At 43.2% G+C, this 12,923-nt stretch overlaps 2 protein-coding genes across 2 annotated transcripts in view; one reads left to right on the forward strand and one right to left on the reverse strand.

The window, feature by feature from the left end:
* SYN2 (synapsin II) overlaps positions 1–12,923 on the reverse strand; it is a 360,272-nt gene that overhangs the window by 166,097 nt on the left and 181,252 nt on the right. The gene's annotated exons all lie outside the window — the stretch shown is intronic.
* TIMP4 (TIMP metallopeptidase inhibitor 4) overlaps positions 1–12,923 on the forward strand; it is a 33,907-nt gene that overhangs the window by 16,279 nt on the left and 4,705 nt on the right. The window contains exons 2-4 of the mRNA XM_073644498.1: positions 5,542–5,630; positions 6,850–6,955; positions 12,652–12,782. Of these exons, the coding sequence (XP_073500599.1) occupies positions 5,542–5,630; positions 6,850–6,955; positions 12,652–12,782 (326 nt within the window). The remainder of the gene's footprint in view (positions 1–5,541; positions 5,631–6,849; positions 6,956–12,651; positions 12,783–12,923) is intronic.

A 12,923-nucleotide genomic window follows, 5' to 3' on the forward strand; every position in this document is an offset into this window, starting at 1 on the left:
TGGTTAAACGTTTTGACCAAGAGCCCGTCTTTGTCAAGGACATCTGTGTGTAGCAAGAGCCTGGGACCAGGAAATGCGGCATTGTGTAGGCCGTGGGCCCATCTGACATTGGAGTGGATATGGATATTACTGGCTTCCATGTTGTCACCTTTCAAGTTTCCCACATGTATCCAATGTTTTTTTTTTATTGGGGGGTTGGACCTTAAATTAAGCCAGAAAACCCACAGCTCTTTGCATAGTCTTCAGGGGCATTGTAGGACTTCCTTTTGCTTCATATTCGCTGTAATGTTGGTAGGATAGCTACTGTCCTAAATCTGAACCACTGCTCCAAGTCCTTTACATTAGAAGACAAGATCATCTTAAAGGGGACACCATCATTCCAACCCAGTGTACTTAAGTCCAACCTTCCATTATCCCCTTAAGGATGATAATATTTTAAGGCTGTCGATTCTTCTAAAATGAATCGATAGACTGAAGATATTCTGTCTATTACTATCATACATGTCAATTGTTAGTAGTCTGCACGTAGATATATTATTACACACACTCAATTACCAAGACTTACTCAACATGCCTATTAACTACAATCAAGAATGCTATAATTGGACCATTGTGCACTATTATTAATATACTTCTCCAAAGTGTAATTAATTGCATTTATGCCAACGGGAGTTTCGATTAATATGTTTAGCTAAAACCATCGGGTGAAGTTTCACAATGTCAGCTGACTGGAAACATTCTAAGTATAAAGTTAGGATTAATTATTTTATTTCCGGAATCTGTTTTGGGCCATTCTAATTGTATGGTGGCAACCTATTTCAGGTACATTATATAGCTTTATTTACCACCAGGTGTATTTATTGATACCATTTTGTCTCACCGCTGCTAAGGAATTTTTGTAAACTTTGCTACAGAACTAGCTTGACGGGGCTCACTGTGGGTTTCCGACCATACATCCGCTTCTCATTTCATGTCCCCCCGCCCCAAAAAAATTGTAAAAAAATATTGAAATGACTCAATTTTTCATTTAATAACAGCATAGTGAGAGCTATAATCTCCAAATAGAGACCTGGAACAGTAACTGGTGGCCAAAATACAACTGTCACAGGTGTGTCAGGTGTAATTGACAGTCGCTCTGGATCTGGCTGTAGAGTGTCGCTGCGCTTGGCATTACAGACACCTTCTTAATCCTTCTTCCTTTGGGACCTAGCAGTGACCTCCCTCCAGATGCTGATTGACATACCCTTGCCTGGGAGTTGAAAACACTCAGTTTTCTCCAGGGAATCACCGGTGATACTTTTTTGTACCTTTGTGCAGGCTAGCAGTCGGCTAGCTTCTTCTCTGGTGCCCTTGGAGGACAGTTGGCGTTACTCCTTTGGTGTCTGCTCAAGCTAAGTTTATCCCCTTTGTTTGTCTACCTTGTTGTCTTTAGTTCGTAGTGGGGCCTGACCAGTGCTCACCCCTCCCCCTCCCTATCTGGGGCCAAGCTCTAGGGACATCCAGGGCTTAGGGTCCTGCTCGGCGATAGGTGTGGAATCTATATCGGGACGATAGGGTAGGCTGGGTAATATTAGATCTGCCTATGGGTCTCCATTCCCCCTTTACCTAGTGTTTGGGCTTCCTCCCCCTCTTCCCTTCGTGTTGCACTTAGTCTTTCCCACACCTTGAGTGACAACAACGCCATCTAGAAATCCACAAAGTACCCCAGATGTCCATCAACTAGCGATGAGAGAATAAATTCAAGCAGCAGGGCCAGTATTCTTTAGCCGCTGGATGAGAACCCTGAGAACCGCCCTCTACGTGTCTGCATCCATGGGTCATCTTTTCATTAACACTAGACTGGCACGACATCACATGTGCATCCCACTGCAACGATGATGACTCACTAAGCCAACTAATCCAAAGAGGGGTTTCAAATGCTATTGGGTAGAAGGCGGCTTTTAGGGCTCCCATCCAGCAATCACGGAATTAATGACCTGGCGGCTGGACCAAGGTCCTGTCTATTGATTAGCTCATTTCTACCATCAACTCAATAAAGGTTCTGATTCAGCTAAAATTACTGTTCACAACTAAGGCCTCATATGAGAGCTATCCCTGTCTTTTACGGATACCACTCGTACCTGTGATAGTCTATGGGGTCATTCACATGTCCATGATTTTCTGCGAACCAAGTGGTCTGTGCAAAATCGTAGAGTCATGTCAAGTGAAGGATCAGAATCAGCAATTCAAGTCTATGGGTCCATCAAACAGATCGGACAGCACTTGGATGGCATCCAAGTATGGTACGATTATCACGGACTGTCACATCGGAGAAGATGGAGAAACTTTTTTTTCTCCACTTGAGAGAAAAACTGATGACACTCGACCAAACTTTGATCAAAATAATTGGTCCGTTTTTCTCATACATGAGAGAAACGGACATCTGAAAGAGGAAAGAGGCCTAAAACAAAAAAAAATAAGATCATGGGTGTCTTCACACACACTGTTCTGTGACCAGATATTAGTTGTAAGTCAATAATGCTAAATGCAATTCAAACAGTGTAAAATACACTTTGGCATTTTCCTTCAATTGTTTGGTCAGTGGCTCGATAGTTTAAAACATATATGTCATTAAAAAAAAATGAAACTGGTGTACATTATATTTGGAAATAAAAAACTGCAAAATATGTGCACAAAAGAAGCATAATAAAGCAAACCAAAGACCAATGCTATAAAGACGTAAGGCCAGTTTCAGATGAACATATTCAAGGTTCCATTTGTTCGACTATATTATGGATACAAGTCTCCATTTGACTCTGGGATCTGAACTGATGGCTTCGTAGATACTGTTGAGGCTGTCTGTTTGGGTTCCTAGACCCGCGATCAAGTCGGAACTTGCATCCATAAAAAGGACGCATAAATGTGTCCGCAGTATGCCCTCAAACTTTCTCCATTGCTCCTTGAGCACCAGACCATTTGGGATATAGTTCTAAGGACTGATGAGTAAATGTGAGATTCTTTAGATGTTACAGGTTTTAATATATCTTAAAGAGGTTGTCCACTACTTTATCATTGATGACCTATCCTTAGGATAGGAGGCGGATGTGCAGTACCCTACCGCGGCCACTATCAGAAGACGGAGCAGCTCTGCAATTGAGCATTTCCGGTTGCCACCGGCACCGAGAACAGCTGATTGGCAGGGGCGCCGGGTGTCGTACCACGACCAATCAGACATTGATGACCTATCCTAAGGATAGGTCAAAAATTATAAAGCGGTGGATAACTTCTTTAAGTCAAGAATATTTGATAAAGGCATTCCGACAAAGTCACTGGCCCTCTATTTTTCTTTGGCTGCTCTGCCCATGATGCCACTCTTCAGAGGAGATTCAAACAGGAGAACAACTTGCAAGTGGCCACTTTAAGTAGCTTTTGTCATGATTGCATACACCTGGCTATGAAGTTCAAAGCTCAATGAGGTTACAAAACCAAAAAAAGTGCTTTAGTAAGTCAGTAAAAAGTAGGTAGGAGTATTTAAAACAAGAAAATGATAAGGGTGCCCATACTTATGCACCTGTCAAATTTTGTTTGAATGCAGATTGCACATTTTCTGTTAGTACAATAAACCTCATTTCAAGGCAGAAACATTACTGTGTCCAACAGTTATTACATATATCAAACTGAAATAGCTGTTGCAAAAACACCAATTTTTATAAAACATTAAGCTTAAGATTAATAGGGGTGCCCAAACTTTTTCATATAACTGTAACATGGAAATATACCGATTGAGGCCGGTTTACACATCTAGGTTCCGAAGAACGTCACCTTACTGCTATAGTACAGCGAGAATAGGTAATAGTGATTGGAAGAAGGTTTCCAGAATAACCTTTTTTCGAAAAAAAAAGACATTACTCGCCATGTCATAGACATATGTCTCCATTTGGAAAATGAAGCAATAACCTCAGCTGGTTTAATTAGTGTCTAATTGCCTGCAGAGTTAATTATGCAGAACATAACAGAACGGACTCCTCATTTACTGTCCATTAAAAATGTGTCTAAGCTGATAAATGTGACTAAAATGTATGAAGAATGACAGCCATCATACTAATGCACGGGTGAATCAGATCGCACATGCTACACATAATAAGCGATACGAGAAAACTGCCAAAGTAACCGTTCTAATGCCGTGCTGCAACCACAGCTACTGGACAAAGACGGGGAGTGCGGGCAATCACATGGAGGTTATTACAAAGATGCCCATCGCACAGCCAGTCCGTATATCACGGTTAACAGTCAGACCATGTTTCATGGACGTCTGGATTCAGCCAAATTGTGAGTTTCTGTGCCAAAAACTTAATTGTAAAGGAATAACTTTTTGAAAAGTTGTAATAGATGCCCAGGGAAAATATATATTTTTGTACCGTGTTAGCCAGTTGACAGAAAAATATTTAGATTTGAGAGTCCTCAGTGGTTGATAACTTTTAATGGCTATCTGAAAAGATGGTAACAAGTTGCAAGCTTTCGAGACTACTCAGGTCTCATCAGGCTAGTATAAAGCAAAATCTGAAGAGTCACATATTTATACACAATAGGACACAGAAATAATGCAAAACTAGTCTCGAAAGCTTGCAACTTGTTACCATCTTTTCAGTCAGCCATTAAAAGGTATCAACCACTGAGGACTCTCAAATCTAAATAGTTGCCCAAAAATTTTGAGATTTTTGCCATTTTTACGCCACATTTTAAAAATGGGCAGAGTGTTTAACAGTAAGGCCAAAAGTGCCTGGCAAATTGATCTGGATTTATGGCAAAAAACTGGTGTAAAATTTGACAGTAATGTACTTCAGCTCATGACTTGCGTACATTACTGATGCTGGCGCACAGCAGCTAAAAGATGTGCCAAATTTATTAAGAGGAGCACAACGCTTAATAAATTTGGCGCATGTTACTCCAGCGGACCATTCATTGAGACTGGTGTGCAAAATATCAGTCTTGATAAATTGGGGACTTTGTCTCTATGAAAACAACCGTAAACTTCTATAATATCTGAATAGCTGAAAGGGAATCTTTCAGTAGGATCAACCCCCCTAAGCTGTCTATATGGGCATGTAGGTCATAGGAATATGAATAAAATGATACCTTGATATCTGCGATCTGATGTCTTATTCCAGAGAAATCCACATTTTTCTTAATATGTAAATGAGCTGTTAAGATCTATGGGCCGGCATAGATCTCCCCGAGAATCTACATCCAGAGCTTATTTTGAATAAAACGAGCGTTACCAGTGTGAGACATGTAATGACTGACAGTTGGCTCTCTTGATCACACACAGCTCTGCAGTGAGATAAGAGCTCACCCAGTACAGCAGACGTGAACTTTGTCTTAGGCGTGGTGTGCGACGTTACAACACGTGCATGGGTTCAATTAATTCGAAATGAGCCTGCACACAATATTCTCCTGGCATTTAATGGTCTGACCGCATGTGAGAATGAAAAGTACACTTTAAGTCTTTTTATGCAAAATCTAAACGTTAACCCTCGTTTACTAATATTTCCTTTATTTTAGTGATTCGTGCAAGAGTGATTGGTGAAAAGATGATTCCTTCCTCAAATGTTTTTTCAGCTACAATCCAGTATGAGATCAAACTGATCAAGGTATTGAATGTTTCTCTTGTATAAGTGTTATTAGTCTTTAAATTACTATGTCACTGTCACTTATTTCTATTGCTAATGATGACCCATTTAGATGGGTCAATAATCGGAAAACCTATGGACATTTTTTCCTGATTGTCAGCCTGTTTAAACAGGCTGACAAACACCCGAGGAACGAGCAAATTGCTTGATCGTCAGATGCGATGATTTTTAATCATTGTTAGCCTACATTCACCCATCCATGTGTATAGATCCATGAAACTCTACGGATTCATGTGCTGTCCGAGAAAAAAAAAAACTGACAGCACACAGACATTTTACAAGGATGTGTTAATCTAGGCTTATCGGCAGCACATTGTGCTGTGCAAGAAGAAAATGTGCTGCCGAGAAAAATGATACTCTATGTGCTCAAAAAGATTGTATTAACGACTGTTCTGAGCTCTTAGAATTATGTTCGGCAGCTCTAAATGACCACTGATTGCATCAACCCAATCAGCGGACGTTTAACCACCACGATTGTGCTGTGTAAGTCCGGCATCAGTCTTCTTAAAAGTAACGTTGAAGAACACCCTCAAATCCAAGTTTGGAGACAGCATTATGCCATGTTCAGGGACACAGCAACGATTACTGATGTGCTCATGTATAGGCTGCAGTCGCCCCCCACCTGTGACAAGATTGTGGGGTACCAAGGGGTGACCACGGCAGCTGGGGGCCTGCTGAAAGCCCCCATTGCTGCCACATTACTTCTCCTATTAAACCCACCAAGTGGTTAGGCTCCATAGGAAGACGTCAATTTAACAATATATTGCAATTCTGTAGTATTGCAGTAAATAATAAAACTGGTTTAATGATCTCAGGTTCAAGTCCCCTAAAGGGACTTAAAAATATAAAGTAAAAATTTTTTTTTTTAAATATTACAAAAAATAAAGACAAAAAAAGTTTAAATCACTTTCCTTACCCAAGTTCAAAAATTTAAAAAATTATGTACGGTGTGTATTTCATATCGTCAGATCTGTAGAAGCCTATCAAAAGATAAAATTATACAAATCATATATTCAACGCCACGAAAAAAAACAGTCAGATCTGCGTTTTAATGGGCGCCGCAATTCTTCTAAACAATACAATAAATCAAAATGACATAAATAAAAAAGGGTTAAGTTTTCAGAAATGAACCAATTACACTAATTTTTCTTTAAATAACGCCATTAATATATATTTATAGATGTTCAAAGGATACGAGAACGTGACAGATATTAATTTTGTGTACACCTCAGCTGAATCTTCTCTCTGCGGAATAGAGTTGGATAAAAAGGAATATCTCCTAGCAGGTAAGATGTCGTATAAAGATGCTTTATTTTTTTTCCATAAGTTTCAATTAGCCATCCCTTTTCTACTAACATCATAATTGTAAATGTCCGAAAGACCCCGGAAAAAGGGGAAACCTCATGATCTCGCTGTCGTCAAATCTTCCTGAGCCCTGGATATCGCAAGAAAAGTCTCCATAGCTCATATCCTGGTGATAGTTCCATTTCAATGACAGGTTCCATTTAAAGAATATCTATCATTCTTATGGCTTATGCACACGACCGGATTGAGATTGGCAATGCAAGTCTATGAGTCGGATTGATTGTCTTTTTTCCATGAGCTGTTCTCCACCCAAAAGCACCGCACCCTCAGATCTTTGCCAACTTCTAATGAGCTAGAGGAGGTTTTTGATCAGTGTTCGGAATGAGCCCCCCATACTTTCCTATCTAAAATACTGCCAGAAAATCTGCCTCTCTATGAGTAATGGCGATCTCAATAGACCACGCGAACAACACTAAGCCAACGTCTGCAATATGATCATTCACAGCTGGCAAAGTTTTTGAGTGCAGGGATTCTGAGCAGACACCACAGATACACTACTCACAAAAAGTTAGGGATATTTGGCTTTCGGGTGAAATTTATGGAAAACGTAAAAAGTTCCTTCTACAGTGATATTTTATCATGAAAGTTGGGAATTTAAGTAGAAGTATGCAATGGTGATTTCCTCATCTCAAACAATTCATTGAAACAAAAGCTAGCAGTGGTGGGTATACCATCTCCAAAAAATGTCAATGTCTCAATAACTTGTCATGTAGACTTGAGCATCAATTACAGCTTAACAACAATGTCTTGTGCTTTTCACAAGTGGAGTTATTGTCTGCTGAGGCATGGCATCCCACTCTATTGGAAGCGCGTACCTCAGGTCATTGAGGATCTGGGGTACAGAGTTATGAGCCTCTACATGATGACTTAGCTGATCCCACAGGTTTTCTATGGTACTCAGGTCTGGAGAAAGTGCAGGCCGCTCCATTTGAGGTTCCCCAGTCTCCAGCAGCCGTTCCCTAATGATGTGACCTCGATGAGTTGGAGCATTGTCGTCTATATAGAGGCACAAAGACTGGATTAATAATGTTATTAAAGTAGTAGGGGCTTGTCACTATACCATTCACAAAATGTAGGGCAGTTATGTATTGACTACACCACCACTACCAAAGGCTCGTCTGGTGACAACAGTGGCTGATGCATAACGCTCTCCATGATGTCTCCAACCTTGTTGGCAGCCATCATTTCTGCTCAGTGAGAATCGACTTTCATCAGTGAACAGCACTGAGGCCCACTGAGTCCCTCGTCCAGCATCGATGCCTACTGGCCCATGCAAGACCATGGTGGTTTGGTCAGGTATCCTTGCAGGTCGTCTAGCACCTGTAGTAAACGGTTTTGAATGGTCTGACGTGACGCCTGGGTGCCTCTCACCTCCCATAAATGTGCTTGGAGTTGTGTGGAATTCATCATCCGTTTCTGAGGTTGGGGGGTTAAGGATCCGGCATGTCCGATTTAAGACTGGCGATCTTTTTATTTTCTTCTAGAGGAGTCTGGCAGTGGCTCTCTTGTAGCAGAGCGCTCAGCAGAGGGAGGGCTCCTGTGTATTTATTGTGTATGGAGCCCCTTAAGCACTAAACACTATAGGCCCCGATTCATCAAAATAATCATGCCAGAAATCTTTATACTCAGAGTTGCGCAAAAAAATTAGTGACTTTTGGTGCTCTTACACCAGTTTCACCCAACACCGCCAAAATGGGTGGAACTGGGGCCAGATGGGTTGTGGCGATGCTTGCTCATCAAATTCATTATGCCCAAAATCTTACTCCCATAATGAATCAGGCGCGTCTGATTCCAATACACCCCCTCGTCAAGATCGACGTGAACAACACTAGTCTTGAGGAAACGGGGCCTATAAGATACAGTATGGAGCTGACTCAGGATCAGACAAAAAACAGGTCATTGGGTTGTCTCTTATTACTACTCAATGCACATCTGTGGCGACTCAGAAAATCTGCCTTGGAATTCTCCACCCCCCAAATATATAGAGCACTGAGGGATGGGAGATGCTGCTCCGCTAGCTGCAGGATCCTGTTTGCCACTACCATCAGGGAGCGCGATCTTGTTCCTCCCTGGTGATTTATATAAGCCACTGTTGTCTGTTTGTCTGACCTGACCTGAACATGATGACCATGAATGTAGGAAAGGAAGCCTATCAGAGATTTCTCCCCTGCCCAAAGCTCTTTTAAGTTTCATGATGCCCCCTTCTCGTGACATGCCCAGTGTCCCTGAATTGAGAGATCCGCTAGATGACCCCCCCAGCCAGAACAGCTCGCATTGGTTATAATTATATGGTCGACTGGTCTGGACCACTGCATGCCTGAGGTCAGATTACCCCTGTTTGTCCACCATGAGAAGGAGTCTATGGTTTCTAAGGAAAGAGATAGTCTCCTTTCTAAATACCCGTTGAAGGATCTCTGCGCCGACGGGACCTCCCACTGAAGAAGCCTCATATGACCTTGGGCCCATTTGACTGCTGGGAGACAGAACTTCATGGAGCTTAGTAGGGGCATTGCTTCTCTCAAGGACGTCACCAGAGACTCTATCGCATTTGTGACCAAATTGATTATTTTGCAAACCTTGTCTTCTGGGAGAAAGCAGGCTTGGAGATGAGAATTTAGGGTTAGGCCCAGAAAGATTTGAGTCCTTGAGAGGATTAGTTTTTTTTTTTAAGAATTTATCAACCATCCCAGTCGTTGTAAAACCACCGTGACCTCTAGAAGTTGAGTGGAACAGTGGTCTTCTGATCTCCCTATCACAAGAAAGTCTTCTAAGTAGGGAATGATCACTATGTTTTTGATACGTAGAAAGGCTGTCACTTCTGCTATAAGCTTTGTAAACACTGTCGGAGCTATCAAGAGACTGAAAGGTAGGGCAGTGAATTGGAAATGTCTCAGTTTCCCATGTATGAACAGGGCTAGCCTTAGGTACTTTTGGTAGGCTGGATGGATTGGGACGTGATAATAGGCATCCTCTAGGTCGATTACTGCCATGAAGCAATTGTGGTGGAGTGGTGGATTCCATTTTGAACGTCTGGTTCTTTACCAACTGGTTTAGACTCTTGAGGTTGATAATGGTCCTTAAGGATCCATTTGTTTTTTTAGATCACAAATAGGGGGGGAATAAAATCCCCTTTCCCTTTGTGACTCCGGAACTTCATGAAGGACTTGCTTCCTCACTAAATCTAATATTTCTGACTCCAAGGCCATCTGTTCCTCCATGGATTTCCTCCTGGGGGTGATCACAAAAGTTTGGTGAGGAATCTGACTGAAGCGTATCTTCAAGCCATCCCTCACAATACTCAGCACCCAGGGATTTGATGTAATGGCCTCCCAAGCTGGAATAAAATGGGATAACCTTCCACCGACTTCTAGTCTGGCGTCATTGGGAGGATTTCTTAGTCGCGGAGGCTGGTCCTCCAAACATATAACCCGACTCCTTTTTAGATCTGGAATCCCATCTCTTTCTGTCTCCTGGAGGGCGACCCCACTTAAATCTCTTTCTCCAAAAGTAAGACCTCTTTATGTCCCCCGTGAACCCTGGGAAACCTCTCTTCCTATCACCAGCTTTTTCCAAAAGCTCGTCCAGCTTTTGGCCGAATAAGAACTTGCCGTCACATGGGAGGGAACATAATTTATGTTTTGACTGCAGGTCTCCTGGGCAACCCTTAAGCCACAAGGCCCGCCTGGCAGCATTGGACAGGTTTGCTGACCTTGCTGACGGTTTAACTGAATCCGCTGAAGTGTCAGCGAAAAAGGCTAACGCTGCCTGCAGGAGAGGTAAATTGGAGAGGATTTTATCTCTAGAGGTTCTTGTATCTTTAAGCTGGTCTTCTAATTATTGTAGCCATACCATGAGTGACCTCCCAAAACAGGTGCCCGCTACCGCTGGCTTAAGGCCCCCTGCTGCTGCTTCCCATGTGTAACGCAGAAAGGAGTCTGCTTTTTTATCTAGAGCATCTTTAATGATGACCGAATCTTCCAGGGGTAGAGACGATTTTTTAGACGATCGGGCAACCGACCCGTTTACCTTGGGGATCTTATCCCAAGATTCAGAATCCTTATCCCCGAAGGGGTATCTCCTCTTTGAGGATGAAGGTAATGCCCCCGATTTCTCAGGCTTTCTCCATTCCCGGTCTATAAGGGTCTGAATTCTAGGGTTCACAGGGAAAGTGCGTCTCTTTTTTTCCTCCAGGCCCGCAAACATAATGTCTTCAAAGGATCTGGCTGCTTTCTCTTCCCTTAACCCCATAGTTGATCTAACAGCTCTGACCAGCTTGTCTGTATCCTCAATAAGGAAGCAGGGTCTACCATTATTCGAATATGAAGAGGACGATGAATCACTGAGCCATTGATCCTCTGACTAGGAAGACGAATCATAGTCAGAGGAGACATCCTTATGGAATCTCTTCTTCCCTTTAAGAAAACCCTTCAGGGAGTCTTGTACCTCTGCATGGACTATGGACCTCAAATTTGATGCAAAATCTGGTGTACTCTCCGCAATGGTTCTATCAATACAGCCTGAACAAAGCTGTTTCTGCCAATGTACGGAAAGGGGTATTTGGCCACAAGGCACATATCCTGTGCTTCTGTTTTATTCTACTCTTCTTAGGCTCCTAGGGGATGAAGCACATAATAACTTCCCATTAAAACCAAGTGACATTCACAAAGATCACTCACCCCTGAAGTCACTGAAGGGTACTGGATTTGGAGGCTGAGGCAGGATATGAGATTAATCCCTTCTGGGTGGCAGGAAAATGTCCAACACCTTACTTCTCCGGCTGCCGCTACGGTTGCTTGAGCGGCTGTCTCTATGTGAGGCGTCTGTCTGTTTCTTCCGCTGGCGTTGTTGCTGCTGCTGAGGTGGAGGGGTCAGCTGCTGCTGCTCCTGACTGTCTTGGTCTGCCATGGCTACCAAGACTATATGGCTGGAGCATGAGAAGCGCTGACTAGATTTTCCCCACTTTAAATAAGGCTCATCCAGAACCTCTTCCGGTTCAAGTGCCCTCCCCCCTCCTGACATCCGCCGGCCGAGGCTTCAAAAACCGGACGGCAAGCGTTTACAGGGCGCCGCAATGCTGGATCCGGGCGCCGCTCCCCCGACGTCATCCGGCATGCCTCTCCCAGCGTGCACCATGCTGTGACATCAGGGGCTGCGTCACACCCGGAAGACCGCTACATGCGTGCGGCCAGCAAGGAGCCTGTGGCAGTGGGATGGCGGCGCTGTTGTCTGTGGGGAGCCGGAGCCCTCCTTATCGCCTGCGCCCGCTCGGACATGGCCCCAAGGAGCTGTGGACCACGCCTCTGGAGCCTGGAACCCGATACACAGGCCGGAGCCTGCTCTTCCACACCGGAACAGACCCCAGGTAAGCTGACAACTTCTTCTTTCTTCTCAGACAGGTTCCCATCAAGGACAGGAAACCAACTGAAGCAAGGGAGAGGTACCGCCCTTTTATTTCAGATGGTTTCCTGTCCTTGGTGGGGCGGATCCCTCCTTCAAAAGGTGCTGTCATGGGTGAGGGGAAAATAACCTATAATATACTGCGAATGTATATACTGTAGTTCAGGCTGATAGCACGCTGTGCACGTTGTCACCGTTTTTTCCCTCTGATTTGTTAAAGGCAGCTATTACGACAACAGAGTCAGTATCGGTATTTGTGGTCTTAACGTCCTTTGGAGCAGTCTGTCTCCTTTCCAAATAAAGAGTCTCACTCAACCGGACATTGGATATCAACGGGGTTGTGACTGTAAGGTAAGATCTAATCCTACAGGATGTTTTATTATTAATGACATATATGTAGAGGCATGGATAGGATTATACGAGCATTGCCAATAGAAAAGCTTTAGTAAATCCCAGAGAACATGCCCATCCCTTCTGGAGGAAGACGCAAGG

Source organism: Phyllobates terribilis, unplaced genomic scaffold (genome assembly GCF_046119375.1).
Source record: "Phyllobates terribilis strain yellow unplaced genomic scaffold, ASM4611937v1 Scaffold_8__6_contigs__length_399053987, whole genome shotgun sequence".
NCBI lineage: Eukaryota > Metazoa > Chordata > Amphibia > Anura > Dendrobatidae > Phyllobates > Phyllobates terribilis.